General features: G+C 49.9%; 1 protein-coding gene across 12 annotated transcripts in view; it reads left to right on the plus strand.

The window, feature by feature from the left end:
• The window catches only part of AP3B2 (adaptor related protein complex 3 subunit beta 2), a 50,472-nt gene that overhangs the window by 26,713 nt on the left and 1,571 nt on the right, over window positions 1–22,188 (plus strand). For 2 of the 12 annotated variants that reach the window (XM_001082801.5, XM_077940118.1), the window contains 20 exons: window positions 1,592–1,752; window positions 1,993–2,059; window positions 2,182–2,364; window positions 2,446–2,729; window positions 2,996–3,050; window positions 3,432–3,503; window positions 5,056–5,118; window positions 5,418–5,550; window positions 5,837–5,946; window positions 6,581–6,757; window positions 15,741–15,927; window positions 17,510–17,628; window positions 18,099–18,207; window positions 18,543–18,666; window positions 19,061–19,235; window positions 19,392–19,452; window positions 19,800–19,906; window positions 20,111–20,339; window positions 20,782–20,866; window positions 21,115–21,212. In XM_001082801.5, the coding sequence (XP_001082801.1) occupies window positions 1,592–1,752; window positions 1,993–2,059; window positions 2,182–2,364; window positions 2,446–2,729; window positions 2,996–3,050; window positions 3,432–3,503; window positions 5,056–5,118; window positions 5,418–5,550; window positions 5,837–5,946; window positions 6,581–6,757; window positions 15,741–15,927; window positions 17,510–17,628; window positions 18,099–18,207; window positions 18,543–18,666; window positions 19,061–19,235; window positions 19,392–19,452; window positions 19,800–19,906; window positions 20,111–20,339; window positions 20,782–20,866; window positions 21,115–21,212 (2,599 nt within the window). Of the gene's footprint in view, window positions 1–1,591; window positions 1,753–1,992; window positions 2,060–2,181; window positions 2,365–2,445; window positions 2,730–2,995; window positions 3,051–3,431; window positions 3,504–5,055; window positions 5,119–5,417; window positions 5,551–5,836; window positions 5,993–6,522; window positions 6,814–10,883; window positions 11,638–13,143; window positions 15,928–17,509; window positions 17,629–17,738; window positions 17,796–18,098; window positions 18,230–18,414; window positions 18,667–19,060; window positions 19,236–19,391; window positions 19,453–19,799; window positions 19,907–20,110; window positions 20,340–20,781; window positions 20,867–21,114; window positions 21,213–22,188 lie in introns of those variants that run through there. The other 10 variants (XM_077940116.1, XM_077940114.1, XM_077940115.1 and 7 more) reach the window with 10 other exon arrangements.

Here is a 22,188-nt window from a genome sequence, read left to right on the forward strand (position 1 = left end):
AGAATTAAAAGTGGAGCCTGAAGATGTGACTGAATTGCTGCAATCTCATGATAAAACTTGAATGGATGAGGACTTGCTTCTTATGAACACAGAAAGTCCTTTCTTAAAATGGAATCTACTCCTGGTGCAGATGCTGTGAACATTGTTGAAATGACAACAAAGGATTTAGAATATTACATAAACCTAGTTGATAAAGCAGAGGCGGAGTTTAAGAGGATTGACTTCAATTTTTTTTTTTTTTTTGTAGAGACTGGGGTCTCCCTATGTTGCCCGGGCTGGTCTTGAACTCCTAGGCTTAAGCAATCCTCCTACCTCAGCCTCCCAAAGTGTTGGGATTACAGGCACAAGCCATCACACGCAGCCTACATTGGTTTTTAAGACATAATGCTATTGCGTGCTTAGTAGACTACAGTATATTGTAAATGTAACTTTTTCTTTCTTTCTTTTTTTTTTTTGGAGATACGATCTCACTCTGTTGCTCAGTCTGGAGTGCAGTGGCGCGAACATATATAGCTCACTTCAGCTTCCAACTTCCTGGGCTCAAGTGATTCTCCCACCTCAGCTTCCCAAGCAGCTGTAACTATAAGCATAACTTGTATGTACCAGGAAACAAAAAATTTATGTAACTCATTTTAGTGTGATATTTGCTTTATTGTTGAGGTCTAGAATCAAACCCACAATATCTCCGAGGTATGCCTGTAATATATAGCTGCTGCTGCTGATAGTGGGAAGAAGTCCTAAGCCCCATGATCACAATACAGTGTAACTAACGCTTTTATACATTCTGTATAGGGTGCAATAGGAATAAAGAGGAAGGGCTTGGGGCCAGGCGTGGTGGCTCACGTCTGTAATCCCAGTATTTTGGGAGGCCGAGGTGGGCGGATCACTTGTGGCCAGGCGTTCGAGACCAGCCTGGCCAACATGGCAAAACCCCATCTCTACTAAAAATACAAAAAATTAGCTGGGTGTGGTGGTGCATGCCTGTAGTCCCAGCTACTCGGGAGGCTGAGGCAGGAGAATCGCTTGAAACCAGGAGGCGGAGGTTGCAGTGAGCCGAGATTGTGCCACTGCACTCCAGCCTGGCCACAGAGTGAGACTCCATCTCAAAAAAAAAAAAAAAAAAAAAAAAAAGGAAGGGTGTAGGCCTGTTTTAAACACTGTGGAAGAACAGCAGCTTTTGCAATGATTTCTGGGAGAAAGGAGTGTAAGGTTGAACTCCGGAAGGGATACCAGCCTGCATGTGCTGGGCAGTCACCTCAGGCATTAAAACAGATACCCCCAAAAAAACCCTTACAAGGAACAGAAAATGTTTAAGGTGTTTCAGCAACTTTAGGCGTTCTGAACGCTTTTCAATCTTTCTGGAAGTGAAGCTACCCATTGCAACACCTGTTCAGGTGTCAGATTTCTGCAACCAGAGCCAAAATTAAGTGTCCCCTAGGTATCCAGCACTGGCACACCATTCAGGCTCCAGTCAGGGGGCAGGGAAGCAAGAACTGGTGGTCGCTGGGGACAGTGACTTCCAAAGGTGTGGTCCCCCTCCATCAGGTTACCTCGTGCTCTTTCATAGCTCTGCCTCCACCTCTGCCTTTAGGACCCCAACCAACTGATTCGTGCCAGTGCCCTCCGTGTCCTCTCTAGCATCCGTGTGCCCATCATAGTGCCCATCATGATGCTAGCTATCAAAGAAGCCGCCTCGGACATGTCACCCTATGTGCGGAAAACAGCTGCCCACGCCATCCCTAAACTTTACAGGTATGCCCCAGCCCTGTCCCACGCTCCCCAGGAGGCTGGCTCCTAAGTTCCCAACTGACCCCTGGCCTTTCCTAAGTCTTGCCCGCTGCTTCTCAGAGGGTTTGAGGAGGGCAGTTTGGGGGACTGACAGAGATGGAGGAGAACAATAAGGTTGGGGCGCCTGAGGTGAGCATGGCTTGGACAGATATTGGGAAGGCTGGGGCTGAGTGTGGCAAATTCCCCTACTGATTTCTCCCTCAGTTTGGACTCTGACCAGAAGGATCAGCTGATAGAAGTCATTGAGAAGCTTCTGGCTGACAAGACCACGGTGCGGTATAGGGGCACTCTGGGAGGGGTGGTGGCGGTATAGGGGCACCCTGGGAGGGGTGGTGACTGACAGCCGGCCTTCCACCCTTCGCGTTCACCCCCTCGCCTTTGTTCTTTCCGCAGCTGGTGGCGGGCAGCGTGGTGATGGCCTTCGAGGAGGTCTGCCCGGAGCGCATCGACCTGATTCACAAAAACTACCGGAAACTCTGTAACCTGCTGATCGACGTGGAGGAGTGGGGCCAGGTGGTCATCATCAGCATGCTCACCCGCTACGCCCGCACGCAGTTCCTGAGCCCCACCCAAAACGTGAGTGGGCCCCGCCCCGGCAGAGCGGACGGAAGGGTATCCCAGGGAGGCGCCCACAGGCCCGTCGGTCTCCCTGTCCAGGAATCCCTGCTAGAGGAGAACGCGGAGAAAGCCTTCTACGGCTCAGAGGAGGACGAGGCCAAGGGCGCGGGGTCTGAGGAGACGGCCGCCGCGGCGCTCCCCGCTCGAAAGCCCTATATCATGGATCCCGACCACCGGCTGCTGCTGCGCAACACCAAACCCCTGCTGCAGAGCCGCAGCGCCGCGGTGGTCATGGCGGTGGCGCAGCTCTACTTCCACCTGGCGCCCAAGGCGGAAGTGGGCGTCATCGCCAAGGCGCTAGTGCGCCTGCTGCGCAGCCACAGGTGCGCTGCGGCCCCGGCCCCGGCCCCGCCCCCGGCCCGTCTTCGTCTCAAGCCCTGTCCCACGCCCCGCCAACACGGGCTGCCCGGCTCCGCCCCCTCATGCCCACCAACCGCTTCCCCCTCTGCCCAGCCGCTCCACACTGACCGCAGGCTTGCCCTTCGCACTGGTCCTCTCCCCGCAACGACTTGCCCCACCTTTTCCCCTCATCCGCTGCCCCTTGCCCCAGCCGAGGGGCCCGGGGTGCTCTGACCCATCCTCTCCGCAGTGAGGTGCAGTACGTTGTGCTCCAGAACGTGGCCACCATGTCCATCAAGCGCCGGGTGAGCCTGCGACCGCAGCCTGTCCTCGCTGTCCGAGGGCCGCTTCTGCGGGCACGGAGGCGCTGTCGGGGCTGGGACTGGGACCGGGGCTGGGGAAAGGGAAGATGGAGGAATACCCTGGCTGTGCAGAGGATGGGGCAGGGGAGGCTCCAAACACAGATAGGGAACAGGGCCTGAATCCTGAGGGGCCGCTGAGAGGGGATGCGCCGTGGAGAAAGAGCTGGTCAAATTTGAGATGGACGAGGGAAGACTTGAGAAGTGGAGGGCAGTGGTGAGGAGGGAAGGATCCTGGGCACTGGGTCAGGATAGGAGGGGTGCCTCTGGGCAGCGAGGCAGGCCTGGGGCTTTGGTGGAGCTCCCTGGCTGCCTCTCTTGTGCCAGGGTATGTTTGAGCCCTACCTGAAGAGCTTCTACATCAGGTCCACCGACCCCACCCAGATCAAGATCCTGAAGGTGAGTGAGGGACAGAAGTGCATGTGGCTCCCAGCCCTCCCCACCCCATGTACCCACTCAAATAACTCACAGTGGCCCCCCTGGTGCCTGCCTATTTCTAAGGCTGAGCCCAGGAGCCCATGACTGCCCCAGCGAGAGCTGTTTGTTCAGGGAGCTGGGCTAAGGAGGGTCAGGGGAGAAGGGAACTAACTGCTTTTTGCCTAGTACCTGGTACACACCTGCTACTCTTCATGAATGAAGTAACCTGATACCACCTCTTAATAATCCCAGGATGTGTACATTATATTCTTTTTATAAAAATATAGACTCTGGCCGGGCACAGTGGCTCACGCCTAATCCCTGCACTTTGGGAGGCTGAGGCAGGCAGATTGCCTGAGGTCGGGAGTTCAAGACCAGCCTGGCCAACATGGCAAAACCTCGTCTCTACTAAAAATACAAAAATTAGCCAGGCGTGGTGGCAGACACCTGTAATCCCAGCTACTCGGGAGGCTGAGGTTGGAGAATTGCTTGACCTTGGAAGGCAGAGGTTGCAGTGAGCTGAGATCGCGCCATTGCAGTCCAACCTGGGTGATGAGAGAAACTCCATCTCAAAAGAAAAAAAAAATAGACTCTGGGAGGTAACTGCCCCAGGTCACACAATTCTGCTGACTCCAAGGTTCATGCTTTTCTCTCCACCCACAGTGTTATGGCCCCCACACACCTGCCCCCTCACGCTTTCCTGCAAACGTTCATAGACGAGGAAAGTGGCAGGAGCCCATACCTCCATTTGATTCCTGCTCTGCTGCTTCATTATTGAGTGATTTCCTTCAGCAACAGTTAATCCTCCTAACCCTTGTGAACATCCACTATGTTCTAGGGGTACGTGATGGAGCAAACTAATCAGGGACCTTGCCTTCATGGAGCTTACAGATGCAGGGAGGAGGATACATTAAGCAGCTAATCACAAGGCAAATGTAAAAGTCCATTTACAAAATATGGAAGAAAGTGTGGAGAGCTATAAGGGCATAAAATAGGGAGAACTAATCTAGTCTGGTGCCAGGGAAGGTTTTCTGGAGGATATGAGACTTGAGCTGAAGCCAGAGAGATGAACATGAATTATATGAGGACAGAAGTGGGAAGAACTGCTCCACACAGAGGAAACAGCATCTTCGAAGACCCTGGGTTAGGAAATGGAGTGGGATTGGGGCCTGGAAGACAAGGCGGAGAGTGATAGGAGATGGGAGGTAGACAGCAAGCAGATCATTCAGGGACTTACAGACCATGGTGAATACAATGGTCTCCATCCTGAAAGCAATAGGAACCTTTACGTTTTCAATGGAGTAGGGCGGTGACATGGTCATACTGTAAGCATACTCTGTAGGGAATCCATTTAAGAGGCAAACTGGTCCTCTTGATTTTTAGACAAGTTTTGTAACCTGTCAATTCCCTCATCAGTCTGAGGATGATGCCAGTCTGTCATGAGGATTGTTTTCTGGTCTGTGAAGTGTTTTTGGAAGGAAAGTACAGAAAGCCCACTGGCCACCCCTCTCTGCCTCTTCACCCCTCCCTGCAGCTGGAAGTGCTGACCAACCTGGCCAATGAGACCAACATTCCTACTGTCCTACGGGAATTCCAGGTACAGGCCAGCTTCCAGCCAGAAGGGCCCGGGAGAGGTACCCATCAGATCCTTGTGCCCTGGTGGGTCAAACCTCTTATGAGCCCAAAGCTGGAGAAGCTATTATCTTACATTCCCCTTCCAATGCGTTTGGCTAGCTTTGGACGAAGGAATCACTGGATTGGGGGTGGAGGTGTCGCCCCCTTTCCCAAGTCTTAGTCACTGGCATGATGAGCCATAAAATGAAGGGCCACAGCCTTCTTGAAGGTCACCCTCCAGCCTGCAGAGTCACTGAGGGATTTCTTTGTCATATCTCACAGACCTATATTCGCAGCATGGACAAGGACTTTGTGGCAGCCACAATCCAGGCCATTGGACGCTGTGCAACTAACATTGGCCGAGTCCGTGACACCTGCCTCAATGGCCTGGTGCAGCTGCTGTCCAACCGTGATGGTCAGTGTTTGCCTGAATGTCTAATCGTGATGATCAGAAGATGCCTGCCTGCAGGTCTGACTCTGCTGGCCAGTGGATATCCACCAGTCTGCCTAGACATGATGTGTGTCCATTGGTCTGTCTGTCTTGATCAGGGCCCAAGTGTTCCTACACCTCTGAGGGCTGCTAGAGAAGTGAAGGGGTTGAAAGAAAGAACCAAGGGCCTGGGGCACTGCAGGTGTGTCTGTCCACCTGAGCATGGCTATCTGACTGTCTTGGGGTCCATACACTCATTTTTCTTCCGTAGAGCTTGTGGTTGCAGAGTCAGTGGTCGTCATTAAGAAATTGCTACAGATGCAGCCAGCACAACATGGAGAGATCATCAAACACTTGGCAAAGCTTACAGACAACATCCAGGTGAGGGAGTAGCCACATTTTCACTCCCCACTTCAAGGTCTTCCCCGTGATTTCAACACTGTATAATTAAACATGCTAGCCTTATCAAAAGTAACTTCCAAACCTTAGGTCTTCAGGTGGGAGGAGGAGAGACACTGGACCATGTGACCCTGACCTTGTTACCCAAGATTTGCCTTCCCTTTGGAGACCTTCACCGAGCGCCATGGACTTTACTGCTACTCTTGCTTTCTCTCTAAAGCTCTAGCCAACCATGGTTAAGTGACAAATCTTGTATTTTTCTGTTGCACTGCTAAGCTGAAACATCTAAACAAGGCATTCCCAAAGATTCAGAAGAGTAACATGGAAATAAAGCACTGAGGGTACAATGAATCCAGAAAGTCAGTCTTTTGTATCATGATTGACTTAGGGTCTTGAAAGCTCTGTGCTAATGAAGCCCTAGGGAAGAGAGGAAATGCTGTCCAGGAAATGTCTACCTTTTAACCTCTCTGTCTCTCTCCCACCACCCCCAACTCCCATTTCCAGAGAACCCATAATACAATAGGCCAGCACAGATGAGGAGTGCTGTTTCCCTGGAAGTCCACATTCCTACCCACCCACTTTCCCACATTTACCCACTCCTCTCCCACAACCACAGGTGCCCATGGCCAGAGCCAGCATCCTGTGGCTCATCGGAGAGTACTGTGAGCACGTCCCCAGGATTGCACCTGATGTCTTAAGAAAAATGGCCAAGTCATTCACAGCAGAGGAGGATATTGTCAAGCTGCAGGTCATCAACTTAGCAGCCAAGCTCTACCTGACCAACTCTAAACAGGTAAAGATTGAGAGATGACCCCCCAAATACTCTGGTTCCCAGAAACTCCCTAAACAGTATTCTTTTGGCCCTCCCTAGGCAGGGCTGAACTCTAGCTCCTATTTTGGAAAAGAAGAATCAGGGAAGGTGGCTGGTCTGCCCACGTAACCAATGCTACCCCAGTGCCCACAGCTATTCTGGGGACTCAAAGACCTTGTAGTGCTGGTAGTCACTGTTGAAGAGACTCTCCTATGAAGCTGTGACCTCCAGTTGGCTAGTAAAAGAGTCCTGTCTGCCACCTTGGAACTCTGGGGCTGCGAAGAACCACAGTTGATTGAAATAAGGGAAGGGCCCAACAGTGGCAGGTACTGATGGGAGAACATGCATCCCAGATGTGGTCTGTGCTTCATCCCAAAGCCTGACAATGCTTGGCCAGTCTGTGCCAAAGATAAGGGAGTGAGTCTCTGCTTGGACTTGTGGTACTGGTGGCCACTGTCATTCCCAAGGTGAAAGGTTATAAGAGATACATAGCCAAGGATGAGGCTCAACTAAGTTGTAGTATCAGGGCATTCAGAGCCTTCTAGCTGTCTGGCATCTCCTGAGATGGTTCCAGGAGATTCTTCTAAAATAAAGCATAATGTGCTGAGCTTTTCAAGGTGTCAGGGACATCAAACACTATGACAATTTCCACACGCCCCTACTCAGTTAAGCAGGACAGGGATTGGCAAACTACTGCCCATAGGCTGAATCTGGCCTATGCCTGTTTTTGTAAATAAAGTTTTGTTGGAACACAGCCCTGCTCGTTCATTTATGAATTACCTGTGGCTGCTTTTGTGCTACAACAGCAGGGTTGACTAGTTGCAACAGACTGTATTGCCCACAAAGCCTAGAATAGTTATTCTCTGGCCCTCTTATAGAAAGACTCTGCCAATCCTTGAAGCAAAACATCTGGGTAGGTGGCTGGGGTCTACAGATTTATAGCAGGGATATCCCCTGGAGACTGTAGCCTCCCTGCCATGCCCACTCTGCATGGGAGTCTTTGGATGGTGGCACTTGTCTTTTTCAGTGGCTTCTTTGATCCATGGTGGCCAGAGTGAGCCCCAGAGGCTCAAGCTGAGGTAGGTAGGGCCACCAAGTGCTGGGACTCTAATCAGGAGTCAGAAAGGACAGCAGCTACATGTGGAGGCAACTGAGTCTGTGGGTATCAGTGTTGTGGGCACAGCAGATTGGAGAGAGAGAAGTTAGAGGGAGAGGGAGTACCATGGAGAAGCATTCAATCATTGAATGAATATTTGTGTACTTTCTTTGTTCAGGCGGGAGGAAGGAGCAAGTGGGAGGAATGTTTGAAAAGATGAAGCAGCCTGGGTGGTGAGCCACCCAGGTAGGTCAGAGTCTGACATGCTCAGCACTGAGCCAGGGTCCTGAACCCTAGGATGGTGAGGTCGGCATGTTTTCATAAGCTTGGGCCTGTCCACGTGGCATTTCTCCAAGTTGTCACTGTGAGCTACATGTGCATTTGTTCATTTATTTAACATATAGGCCTACTATTTGCCTGGTAATGTGCTACGTCCTGGGGATATGACAATGAGTGAGACACATTTACAGGTCTCTAGATACTCACAGCCAAGTAGGAGAAACAGGAGAAAAATAAACATTTTAAACATAGTAGGAAGAGCTGTCATCAGGGTTGGCACAGAGAGCTGTGGGTATATACAGCTTAACCCTCCCCCAGGAAGGACCCCTGTCAGGGCACCCAGAGTAGGCTGTTGAGGCAAATGGACACTCACCTCCAGGGTGCCCTTCACCTGAAAGTGAGTTTTTGCAAACCCCTTAGAATGGTTATTTGATTCAATAAAGATTTTTGTCCTTTCTTTCTCCTTTCTTCCCAGCCTCTTCTGGGAGTGGTAAAGAAGGGGGAGTCCTTGGTGTACTAGGAGGGAGGTGGTTTGGATGCGCACGTGGCCATGATTGCAAAACGTAGTGATGCTTCCCATCCTGGGACCATGGGTGGCAATCTGCCCAGCTAAAAGGTCATAGTAATCTCAGTCATTCTCTTCAATTTGGACATGGTCCCACTGCATGCCAGATCCTGGCGCAGGCTGAGGCCAAGGAAATGACCAAGATGAGGCCTCTGCCCTGCTATTGATCATCAGATAATCGGATTCTAGACCAGAGACCACAAAGGCATAATATGCAGGCTTAAGCAGGCAGCGGGGGAGGGGAGGTTGGTAGTGAAAGTGGTTATTACATCCACATGGATATAGAACCTGGGGAAACTGCCTAGCAGGTGAGTTTGCTTTTATATGTCAGGTAAGATGTGTGGCAGGAGGGTCTGCCAGGGGCACAGTGGGATCTGCAACCCTCCCATGTGACCGTCTTTACAGTGAATGGAAAATTGTGACAAATTTTGCAGAATTGCTGTTAAAAACTTAAACTTTTTAAATATTCTAAAGGTAATACATGCTCGTCGTAGAACATCTGGAAAACTCAGAAAGTCAATAGTTTATTAATAAGTCCACCACTTAGAAGACCACCATTAATTTTATATTTCCTTATTTTTTATTCCTATATATAGTCATTCAGAAGTTGTACATTTGTCTATTGTCCAATATTTTAAACTTTTCTGCTTCTTTTCAATGCTTTCATATTTAATACTTTTTTTCCCAGTCACATTTCAATTAAAATTTTCACTTAGAATTTTCGCCAGACTGGGTTCAGTGGCTCACACCTGCAATCCCACTTTGGGAGCCCAAGGTGGGTGGACCATTTGAGGTCATGAATTCAAGACCAGCCTGACCAACATGGTGAAACCCTGTCCCTACTAAAAGTACAAAAAAATTAGCTGGGTGTGGTGGTGCACTGAAATCTCAGCTACTTGGGAGGCTAAGGCAGGAGAATTGCTTGAACCTGGGAGCTGGAGGTTGCAGTGAGCTGAGATGGCACCACTGCACTTCAGCCTGGGCCACAGAGCAAGATCCATCTCAAAAATAAACAAAAATAAAAAAGAATTTTCTCCAGAATTTTTTCTACGTTCACATTTTTAAATCAATTGTATTAGTTTTCTGCTACATAATAAATTACTGTAAATTTAGGGGCTTCAAACAACATACATTTATTTTTTCAATGTCTATGGGTCGAGAATTCAGGTATGGCTTAGTTGGATCTTATGCAAGGCTACAATTGAGGTGTCAGCCAAGGCTGAGTTTTTATCTGGAGGCTGTACTGGGGAAAGGTCCACTTCCAAGTCACATGGTGCCAGGATCCACTTCCTTGCAGTTGTAGGATTGTGGCCCTGGCATCTTGCTGGCTGTCAGCTGGGGACTGCCTTTGCCTTCTAGAGGCCGTCCTTAGCTCATTGCCATATGGGCCTCCCAACACGGACGCTTATTTCTCCAAAGCCACAAGGGAGAAAGTCTCTAGAGTCAGTCTGCTAGCAAGACAGTCTTCTTTTTATTTTTTAATTTTTATGGGTACATAGTAGGTGTATACATTTATGGTATACGTGATATATTTTGATACAGGCATACAATGCATAACAATCACATCAGGGAATGGGGTATCCATCCTCTCAAGCATTTATCTTTTGTGTTATAAACAATCAAATTACACTCTTTTAGTTATTTTTAAATGTATAATAAATTATTGTTGACTGTAGTCACCCTGTTGTGCTATCAAATACTAGATCTTAGCATTCTATATAACTACAATTTTGTACCCATTAACCATCCCTACTTCCCCCCACCCACTACCCTTCTCAGCCTCTGGTAACCATTATTCTACTCTCCAACTCCATGAGCTCAGTTCTTTTCATTTTTAGCCCCCATAAATAAGTGAGAATATGTGAAGTTTGTTTTTCTGTGCTTGGCTTATTTCACTTAAAATAATGACCTCTAGTTCTATCCATGTTGTTGCAAATGACAGAATCTCATTCTTTTTAAAAAAAAATTTTTTTTTATAGTCTTGCATTGTGTATATGTACCATATTTTCTTTATCCGTTTGTCTGTTGATGGACACTGAAGTTGCTTTCAAATCTTGGCTATGGTGAACAGTGCTGCAATAAACGTGGGAGTGCAGATATCACTTCAATATGTTGATTTCCTTACTTTTGGGTATATACATAGCGTTGGGATTGCTGGATCATACGGTAGCGATATTTTTAGTTTTTTTTTTTTTTTTTTTTTTTTTTTGAGATGGAGTCTTGCCCTGTTGCCTAGGCTGGAGTGCAATGGCGTGATCTCAGCTCACTGCAACCTCCCGGGTTCAAGTGATTCTCCTGCTTCAGCCTCCCAAGTAACTGGGATTACAGGTGCCTGCCTCCAATCCCGGCTAATTTTTTGTATTTTTAGTAGAGATGGGGTTTCACCATGTTGGCCAGGATGGTCTCCATCTCTTGACCTCATGATCCGCCGGCCTCCAAAGTGCTGGAATTACAGGTGTGAGCCACCACGCCCAGCCTATTTTTAGTGTTTTAAGGAACCTCCAAACTGTTCTCCATAGACATTCCAACTAACAGTGTACAAGGGTTGCCTTTTCTCCATGTTCTTGTCAGCATTTGTTATTGCCTATCTTTTGGATATAAGCCTACTTGGGGCGAGATGATATATCGTTTTTTTGTTTGTTTTGTTTTGTTTTTTGAGATGGAGTCTTGCTCTGTCACCCAGGCTGGAGTGTGCAGTGGTGCGATCTTGGCTCACTGCTCAACAACCTCTGCCTCTGTCGTTCAAGTGATTCTCCTGCCTCAGCCTCATGAGTAGCTGGGACTAGAGGCGTATGCCACCATGCCCAGTTAATTTCTGTACTTTTAGTATAGATGGGGTTTCGCCATGTTGGACAGGCTGGTCTCAACTCCTGACCTCAGGTGATCCGCCTGCCTCAGCCTCCCAAAGTGCTGGTATTACAGGCATGAGCCACCATGCCTGGCCTTTCATTGTAGTTTTGATTTGCATTTCTCTGATGCTCAGTGATGTTGATCACCTTTTCATATACCTGTTTGCTATCTGTATGTCTTCTTTTGAGAAATGTCTATTCAGATCTTTTGCTCATTTTTAAATTGGATTGTTGAATTTTTTTTTCTTATTGAGTTGTTTGATCTCCTTACATATTCTGGTTATTAATCCCTTGTCAGATGGGTAGTTTGCAATATTTTTTCTCCTGTGGCTTGTTTGTTGATTCCTTTAGTTTGCAATTTTTTTTTCTCCTATTCTGTGGCTTGTCTCTTTGTTGATTCCTTTAGTGTGCAGAAGCTTTGTAACTTGATGTGATCCCATTTTTCTACTTTTGCTTTGGTTGCCTGTGCATGCGGGGTATTACACAAGAAATCTTTGCCCAGTACAATGTCCTGGAGAATTTCTCTAATGTTTTCTTTTAGTAGTTTCATAGTTTGAAGTGTTAGATTTAAGTTTTTAATACATTATGATTTGATTTTTGCATATGGTGAGAGATAGGAGTCTGGTTTTATTCTTCTGCATATGGATATCCCGTTTTCCCAGCACCGTTTATTGAAGAGACTCTCCTTTCCCTAATGTATGTTCTTGATACCTTTGTCAAAAATGAATTCACGGCCAGGCGTGGTGGCTCACGCTTGTAATCCCAGCACTTTGGGAGGCCAAGGCTGGTGGATCACCTGAGGTCAGGAGTTCAAGACCAGCCTGGCTAACATGGCGAAACCCCGTCTCTACTAAAAACACAAAAATTAGCTGGTTGTGGTGGCGGGTGCCTGTAATCCCAGCTACTCGGGAGGCTGAGGCAGGAGAATTGCTTGAACCCAGGAGGCGGAGGTTGCAGTGAGCCAAGATCGTGTCATTGCACTCCAGCCTGGGGTATTCATTGCAAAAAAAAAAGTAAATGCTACTGATTTTTTTTTTTTTTTTTTTTGGAGACAGAGTTTTGCTCTTGTTGCCCAGGCTGGAGGGCAACGGCTAATTTTTTTTTTCCTTTGAAATGGAGTTCTCGCTCCGTTGCCCAGGCTCTGGAGTGCAGTTGTGCAATCTCAGCTCACTGCAACCTCCGTCTCCTGGGTTCAAGCAATTCTCCTGCCTCAGACTCCCAAGTAGCTGGGATTACAGGTATGTGCCACCATGCCCAGCTCATTTTGTATTTTTAGTAGAGAAGGGTTTCTCTATGTTGGTCAGACTGGTCTCGAACTCCTGACCTCAGGTATTCTGCCTGCCTCAGCCTCCCAAAGTGATTACAGGTGTGAGCCACCGTGCCTGGCCAATGCTACTGATTTTTTTTTTTTTTTTTTTGAGACAGACTCACTCTGTCGCCACACTGGAGTGCAGTGGCACCATCTTGGCTCACTGCAACCTTCACCTCCTGGGTTCAAATGATTCTCCTGCCTCAGCCTCCGGAGTAGCTGGGACTACAGGTGTGCACCACCACATCCAGCTAATTTTTGTATTTTTAGTAGAGACAGGATTTCGCCATGTTGGCCAGGATGGTCTCAATCTCTTGATTTTGTGATCCGCCTGCCTCGGCCTCCCAAAGTGCTGGGATTACAGGCGTCAGCCACTGCACCCGGCCAATGCTACTGATATTTATGTGGATTTTGTATCCTGCAACTTTACTGAATTTGTTTATCAGTTCTAATAGTTTTTTGGTGGAGTTCTTAGATTTTTTTAACTATAAGGTCATATCATCTGCAAACAAGGATAATTTGAATTCTTTTCCAATTTGGATACCCTTTATTTCTTTCTCCTGTCTGATTGCTCTAGCTAGGACTTCCAATACAGAGTCTTCTTAATCAAACATAATCATAGGATCATATATAATCATATACCACCTTTGCCATATCCTGTTGGTTAAAAGCAAGTCTTAGGTTTTGCCCATACCCAAGGTGAGGGATTGCACAAAGGCATGAACACCAGGAGGCAGCTACTGGTGGGGAAGACCTTAAAATCTGTCTGCCACATCCATCGAGAGCTTAAACTTACTCGTGTAATGTGTGAATTGAGGATGTATTTCAATTTTTTTTTAGTAGCCAGTTTTCTAAGCATGATTAGCAGGCAGCTGCAAGGTAGCATGTACATTGGCATAGGTTATGGAAAGACAGTGTTTCCCACTTAAAATTCCTCCCTGACAACTGGAGCCTGTTGGTGAGGGGCAGCCTTGTTCTGTTCTTGGCATACTGGAGTGTATCTCATAGGCCTTCTTGAGTAGCCTGTAATTCCTGCATATCCTGGCTAGATGAGGTGGGGGTCTTGGTGGTGCACACAGGATGCCACAATCCACAGGGAGTGGCTCCTTGGGGTGGAGAAGGGTAATGAATTATTATAGGCAAATCCTGCAGTGTCGAGGTGGTGGGCCAGCTCTTCTTGTGTTGGTTGTTAACATGCAGTTAAGGCTGTGGACAGATGGATCCAAATACCAAACAGTTCTGTCTAGAACTAGGCAAGGTCTTAAAGGAGGGAGTCTGTGATCAGCCAGCTGGGAAATCTGTGGAGGAAGACATTGTTCAAACCAAAAGAGGGATCAGCAGCCTCTTGATAATGGAGCATGTTGGTATAGGGCATCCACTAGCACTGGCCATTTAGATGGTGTCTGACCAAGAGAGGGGCAGGTTGGTGATGAAATCTGTTGTGATGGCATCTTATTTTCATATTTTTAAGTCTATTCTATTAGGGGTGCATGGGGTTGGGATTGCTTATCTGTGACTAGAACAGTATCGGAGGTGCTGCTTTGCTGGAAGGGACTGAGCTGAAGAGGTCCTGTGGGCCAGATTGGAGGTATGAATGTGGAATCATAGTGGCTCTCTAGAGTGGTGTGGGGCAATTCTGCCACAGCAGCTGCTCTGACTCTGGGTCAGCACCTGAGGGGCTTTGCCCCTCATGGACATCTGCTTGATGTCCCTGCCAGATTAGCTGGGTTAACCACGTCTAAGGCTGCATGTAACAGTATGTCACCATAAACCTCAGGAAGAACAGAGTCAGTTCCAGGCTCCCTCCTACTGGCCCCTGATGCCCCTGGGCATTCTGGTTGTTGACTACTTGGTGGTTTTGATCTTGGTCACAAGTGATGGAAACATGGAGACCTGGACCAGGGCAGGCTCCTTATGTCAGCAGGTAGGCAGTGAAGGGAAGCAGATGGGGTGCAGCTCCAGCAGATGCAGGCCGAGGTGCAGTACTGATGGGCTCCTTGGCCTGGGAAAAGCCCCTTAATGATTCTGCTTCTTTTCTGTAAAATGGGGGCAATAATGCCTACCTCTCAGAAGGCTTGGGGAGATTAGATGAGCTAGTGTGGAGCACCTAGCAGTGCTTGGTGCCAGAAGGCACTTGATAAGTGATGGCTGCTACCACTGTTGCCATGTTAAGGCAGGTTAGATTAGGCCAAGATCATGGCAGAAATGGAGAGATTTCAGGTCTGCAGTTGTAGCTTCCCTGACTGCAGACTGTGAACCCTACATGACCTTGGCAAATGCATCAGCAGCTTCAGTTTGCCTTAATGTCTCATTAGAACCTTCCAGGGAAGGATCAAGACCTCTGAGACCCCTGGGCTGCTCAGAATCTACTAAGTGGGTGGATAGGACATGAGGGTGGCCCCTGCCAAAGGGACCCCTGTTTATCTGCCCTGTCTTTTTGTTGTCTAATTCCCCCCTGGGTGGTGAAGCCTGGAAACTGTGAGGTCCAGTAGAGCATTCCAGACTTCCACATACCCTGCCGCCCTGGAGTAAAAAGGGTGGACAGGCCTGGAGAGGTAGGAACCACAAACCTGGGGAAGAATGGAGTCCAGAGCCAGGAGTGGGGAAAGTCCAAAAGGAAAACCTCTTTTGCTGGCCCAAGGCAGTTGTCAAAGTTGGGGTCATCAGGACGCATGGTCAGAGAGATGAGAGAAAATTCTGAGCCCAGAACAAGGGCAGGTGGGGAGGGAGAGCTGGGTGGAAGCAGCTGGTCCTAAGCAGGGAGAGGAGACATTCTGCCTGCAAGTGTCGGCTTAAAGAATCTGGTTCTGAGCCTCCTGTGTCCCCACCCCCTCTGTCAGCTGACCCACCTCTTCCTGTTCCTCCAGACCAAGCTGCTGACCCAGTATGTGCTGAGTCTGGCCAAATATGACCAGAACTATGATATTCGCGACCGGGCACGCTTCACCCGGCAGCTCATCGTCCCTTCCGAGCAGGGTGGGGCCCTTAGCCGCCATGCCAAGAAGCTCTTCCTGGCACCCAAACCAGCTCCAGTCTTGGAGTCATCCTTCAAAGGTGGGAGATGAAATCAAGGGTAACATTCCTAGGGGAATGGGAAGGAACTGGCCAGAGTCTCTGCCCCAGACCTTCCTGAAGCCCCTAGCCAGGCACCATGCTTCTGTGGGCAGTCCTACTCCCTGGCTCACTCCTTTTGCCCCTGCTGTGGCACCAGGAATTACTCTTTCACCTGCCCACAACTACTGCCAGCATCATCTCACTTGAGGGTCTGCCTTACCGGCCAGGATGGGCTCCTGCCTCTTCTCCTCTCAGGCTCCCTTTTTAATCTCCCTCCCTGAGCAGACAGTAGGCTTTGGAATACATACCAAGATCTTAAATACCAAGGATCCAGTAAGGCAGAAAGCAAAACAACACACAGAGGAGAGGTGTGTGTGTGTGTGTGTGTGTGGGTGTGTGTGTGTGTGTGTGTGTGTGTGTGTGTGTGTGTGTGTGTGTGTGTGTGTGTATGTGTGTGTGTGTGTATATATATATATATATATATTTTTTTTTTTTTTTAGACGGAGTCTCGCTGTGTCGCCCAGGCTGGAGTGCAGTGGCACAATCTCGGCTCACTGCAAGCTCCGCCTCCTGGGTTACGCCATTCTCCCGCCTCAGCCTCTGAGTAGCTGGGACTACAGGCGCCCACCACCACGCCCGGCTAGTTTTTTGTATTTTTAGTAGAGACGGGGTTTCACCGTATTAGCCAGGATGGTCTCGATCTCCTGACCTCGTGATCCACCCGCCTCCGCCTCCCAAAGTGCTGGGATTACAGGCTTGAGCCACCGCGCCTGGCCTGAGAGGTGTATATTTTTATAAAGGTCCTGAGAAAGCAGTTGCTTGTACTCTGTAAGCTTAGTCACTACATTCAGTTCAGATCCCAGGCCCCAGGGCTTCAGTCTTGCTCTGTTCTTGGGCTTGGCCCTTAAGGCCTCTTTTCCCAAGACAAGGGCCCTGAGAGGGGGCCGGCAGGGAAGGGTTCTCCTGCTGGCTCTCCGGACCCCAGGAGCGGAAGCCAGGAACCTACACAGAAGAGATCCTCCTTCACAAAGCTCAGTTCTTCTGCGTATCTTTTCGTTCTTTTTCTCTTCCCTGGACCTCAGGAATGGGGAGATTCTGAGGGTGGGTGTAGCTTTGAAATTCTCCCAGGAAGAAGGCAACAGTCCCTTTCTCCCTGGCACCATCCCTACTCACAGGCCTGTGCTGCCCTCCTCCAGCGGTGCCTCACCTCTGACCTGGACTCCTGCACACTCATGCTCTGATGCTCATCTCTCCCGGCTGAGTACAGAGCCTGACTAGACATGCTTCCCAAGCAGATGGGCTGGCAGCATCTGTGGGCCCAGAGTCTCCTCCTGCCCACCTCTGTAGGCAGCCTCTCCCTGGCCCTCAGTCCCTGCTCTGGCCTGGCCAGACAGCCTTTTCTTCCAGCATGTGGGCCTAAAGGTGCAGTCAGGGTGGAAGAGCCATTAGGGCACACATCCATCTCCTTCTCCTACCCACCTGGGAAGCCCCGACCAGATTGTGACCCAGCCCCACCTGGGAAATAGCTCCCAGAGCTCTCCCTCACTGCTGCTACCTGCCTGACCTCTAAACCTATCCCTAGACCGGGACCACTTCCAGCTGGGCTCACTGTCCCACCTGCTCAATGCCAAGGCCACAGGCTACCAGGAGCTCCCAGATTGGCCGGAGGAAGCCCCAGACCCATCTGTGCGCAACGTGGAGGTCAGCGGGGTGGAGGATTGAAGTGTGTGAGTGTGTGTTGGTGGTGGCAGACAGTAAGGAGCTCTGGCAGTGCCGGCCCAGCCCTCCTAACACCTTCCCCACACACACAGGAAGAAGATCTTTCCCTTATTGAGACTCACGTGGGCCTGTTGGGCGAATACACTGAGGTCCCACCTCTGTGTGCCGTGTGCTCTCTCCCATGCCCTGTCTGTGTCCCTCTGCTTCCCCTGTGTGCTGTGCTCCTGGGCCTACCCATGTTCTGTTTCCACCTTGGTTTGGCAGTGCCCCTCTGTGAGCAGCATCCCCTCCCCTCCATGGACAGTGCCCCTTTCTTCCTCCTCTGTTCTTCCCTTTGTGGGACAGACCAGGTAGGGCCTCATGAAGAGGTGGAATAAAGGGTAAGGGCTTGTGCCTGCCTGCCTTCTCCCCAACCATTATGAAATGACCCTGCACCCTACTCCCATCTCCAGGTACCTGAATGGACCAAGTGCTCAAATCGGGAGAAGAGAAAGGAGAAGGAAAAACCCTTCTACTCGGACTCTGAGGGGGAGTCAGGCCCCACGGAGTCCGCAGACAGTGGTAAGCAGATGGCAGAGCTGGGGTCCTCTGTGCTCCCGCCCATGTGTCTGTGTGACTGGCTATATGAGGGGTGTATGTATATGGTCGTGTGTCTAGGGGTGTGCACCTGCTTGTGAGTTGTTTGTGCACCTGAGGGATTCATGTTCCAGGTATGTGTGCTTGTGCAGGTTTCTATCCATGGAGTCCATCTGTTTCTGTCAGTTCCAGCTGGCATGTAGGGCTGGGGGCAGGTCAGAGAGGGTTCAGTACTGAATCTGAAGGTGGAACCCAGGTGCCTGCTCTAGACCCAAGGAGGCCTGCATATGAGGGAGGAGGCTCATATTATTCCTCCACAGACCCTGAGTCTGAGAGTGAATCAGACAGTAAGAGCAGCAGCGAGAGCGGCTCTGGGGAGTCCAGCAGTGAGTCTGACAATGAAGACCAGGATGAGGATGAGGAGAAAGGCAGAGGCAGTGAGAGGTGAGAAGGGAGCCAGCCAGATGGCGGGTGGGGTTCCTGGGGCTTTCCTGAAAAGAAGGGCTAGCACTGAGCTTTAGCCAGTCTCCTAAGAGCCCCTGAGTCCCTTATGAGCTGGCTGGGGTTGTCAGCTCACATGACAACTGCTTTCGCTGGCTGCAGGAGATCTCTAAGGCCTCGTGGGGAGGTGTGGAGAAGCAACCAGGGGCCTGGAGCCTGAGCTGGCACAAGCTGGCTTCAAGCTCTCATGAGGTCCCTGTTATAGGACTTCAGGTGTGAACCCTCCTGGCCCAGGCTCCCCACTCCATTCCAGCTTTTCAGCATTTCTCCTGCTTCTGTGAAGCAAGGAGGGGGTGTCCAGGCCAGGCCTGAGCCCACCTTTCCCACTCTCCTTCAGTGAACAGAGTGAGGAGGATGGTAAGAGGAAGACGAAGAAGAAGGTGCCAGAGGGAAAAGGAGAAGCGTCATCCTCTGATGAGGACAGCGATTCCAGCAGTAGCACATCAGAGTCCGAGATGACATCAGAGTCCGAGGAGGAGCAGTTGGAACCTGCCTCCTGGAGGAGGAAAACAGTGAGAGCCTTGGGACAGAGTCAGGGTGTGCTCATGGGCCAGACTCAGACATCTATCTCTCTACCATCCAGAACAGACCATGACATCTTCTTCCCAACCCAGAACATGCCAAGGTGCTCCCCTTACCCACACCCATATCCCATTTTTCTCTTTCAGCCTCCCAGCAGCAAAAGGGCCCCTGCAACCAAGGAGATCTCCCTGCTTGATCTAGAGGACTGTGAGTTTGGGTGGTAAAAGTCACAGGGGAAAGGAGGCCTGGGGAGCATGAATTAGAACGGCCCACAGGGATTCTTGATCAGGTTCCTCAGGTCTTGTGGGAGCAGGGGAGCAGACAGAACATATCTTCAGGCCTGAGAGGGCAGCAGCAGGGCTGACCTCCCCAGGTCTGGGGTTGAGGTCTAGGGATGGGTATTTTGCCAGAGCCTCCAGGCAGGCATGTGCGGCCCCCCCTCCCCCCACGCCGCTGTCCATGGTGCTGAAACGCGTACTCCTTGATCCCTAGGCTCCCTGCTCAACCCAAGTCACCTTCACTTTGCCTCATCATAGTCTTATCTACTCCCACAGTCACCCCTCCCAGTGTCCAGCCTGTGTCTCCCCCAGCAATTGTGTCTACCAGTCTGGCTGCTGACCTGGAGGGCCTGACACTGACAGATTCCACCCTGGTACCGTCGGTGAGTGGGATGGAGGAGGTGACTGGGCTGGGGCAGGGACACATCCCTGTGCTGCATCCTATGGTATGGATGTGTGTGGGGGGTGGGTGTGATGGAGGATGTGATAGCTTTGAGTCCCAGTTGCTGGATGGCCCTAGGGGACAATGCTGGGACAGGCTCTCTCCGTCTTGCTCAGTTCTGTCCTTCCTTACCCCTCCACTCTAGCTTCTGAGTCCAGTGTCGCGTGTTGGGCGGCAGGAGCTGCTGCACCGGGTAGCTGGCGAGGGGCTGGTTGTGGACTACACCTTCAGCCGCCAACCTTTCTCCGGGGACCCCCACATGGTGTCTGTGCACATCCACTTCTCCAACAGCTCTGATACCCCCATCAAGGGCCTGCATGTGGGCACTCCCAAACTGCCTGCTGGCATCAGCATCCAAGAATTTCCTGAAATTGGTGCGAAGGGCTTTGGATGGGGTGGAGGAGGAGGCTCCTGGGCAGAGTCAATCTTTCTGTGGTTGTTGATACCCTTCTTGTGCCAGGCCAGGGGCCAAGCTATAGGGACACAGAGATAGCATCTAATGTGATCAACACTCTGGTGAACAAGACAGATTATGAAATAAGCAAGATCACATCAGGGCGGGAGGTGCTTGCAGCAGCAGATTTGAGCCTTGGTTGTTTCAGGACTAACTTAAATGTGGTGAGGGTGAGTGGGGGAAAGCAACCTTAAGAGTTCAGAAGGAAACCAGGAACAGTCTCCAGGGGCCAAGAAAGCCAAGATTCTGTAGAGGGTTGGTCAGCTGTAACAGTGGAGGGGAGAGTAGGGCTAGGCTGGGTTCTAGACCTATCAGGTGATGGTGGTCCTCCCTCTCCCCTTCACTGCCTTATACCACTTCAGAGTCCCTGGCCCCTGGAGAATCTGCCACTGCTGTAATGGGCATTAATTTCTGTGACTCAACCCAGGCAGCCAACTTCCAGCTGTGGTATGTGCCCAACTCAAGGTGGGGGTGAGAGGATGGGCTGGAAAGGGTCAGGGTAACAATGAATCAGAAATGGAGGTGGTGCTTAGTGGGGATACATCATGTTTGGGTGGGTCTGGAAGCCATCTCAGGCCCTCATTCCTCACCTCACTCTCTCACTGCCTCCAAGCTGTGCCTCTACACAGGGTGGGAGGTAAAGGGAGAGATGACGGCCTTAATTCTTCTCCCTCTGTTTCCTCCCACCCTTCCAGCACCCAGACCCGACAGTTCTATGTCTCCATTCAGCCACCTGTTGGGGAGCTGATGGCCCCTGTGTTCATGAGTGAAAATGAGTTTAAGAAGGAACAGGGTGAGTGCTCCCTGGGAGTGGGCAGAGAGGGAAGTATAGAAGCTGACTCCAGAACACCCAGCTTGAATGGCAGGGAGAATGGTGGTGTCCTTCATCTAGACCAGGGGTCAGCAAACTTTTTCTGTAACGGGCCAAAGATAAATGTTTTAGGCTTTGAGAATCATGTGATATCTGTTGCAGTTACAACACGACTGTGGCTGTTGAAACATATAAACATCCACAGACAGTATGTAAATGAATGAGTATGGCTGTGTTCCAAGAAATTTCCATTTATATTTATAGATACTGAAGTTTAAATTTCATATAATTTTCATGTGTCATGAAATATTAATCATCTTTTGATTGCTCCCCCAACACTTAAAAATAATTTAAAACATTGTGGGCCATACAGGTGGTGGGCTGGATTTGGCCTGGAGGCTGTAATTTGTAAAACCTCTGGCCTACAAGAAAGAAGAGTGGCTTGGGCAAGGGAGGAGGGAAGATCATGGTTAGTTTTGGATAAACTGATTTTGAAATGCATTTGGAAAATTCAGCAGGAGCTATTTAGTATGCAACTGAAAATATGGGTCTATGCCCAGGAAACACTTTGAAGCTGGAGTCATGAGCATAGAGGTTGTAATGGAAGCTGTGAATATGAATGAGATCACTCTGGGAGGTGGGAGAAAATAGGAATGCCAAGGACAGAACCTTGGGGGAAAACCTGAATTCTGCAGAAGAAAGAGGAGGAGAGGGATAAGAGAAGGAGCACAGGGAGAGGTGGGAGGAGAACCAGGAGAGACAACAAGGCAGAAGGTGTCTGCAAACCACAGTTACCAAACACCTTCAGAGTCAGTGTATAAAAGGCTACTGCCAACCTGAGGGAGAGAGGGTCATTGCTAAAGGAGGGACAGAGGCCAATTGCAGTGGGTTGAGGGAGACCAGGGCTCAAGTAAACGGAGTCCTCTTTGGAGGACTTTAGCCATGAATGAGGAGGGAG

This window comes from Macaca mulatta, chromosome 7 (genome assembly GCF_049350105.2).
Source record: "Macaca mulatta isolate MMU2019108-1 chromosome 7, T2T-MMU8v2.0, whole genome shotgun sequence".
In the NCBI taxonomy this organism is placed as follows: domain Eukaryota; kingdom Metazoa; phylum Chordata; class Mammalia; order Primates; family Cercopithecidae; genus Macaca; species Macaca mulatta.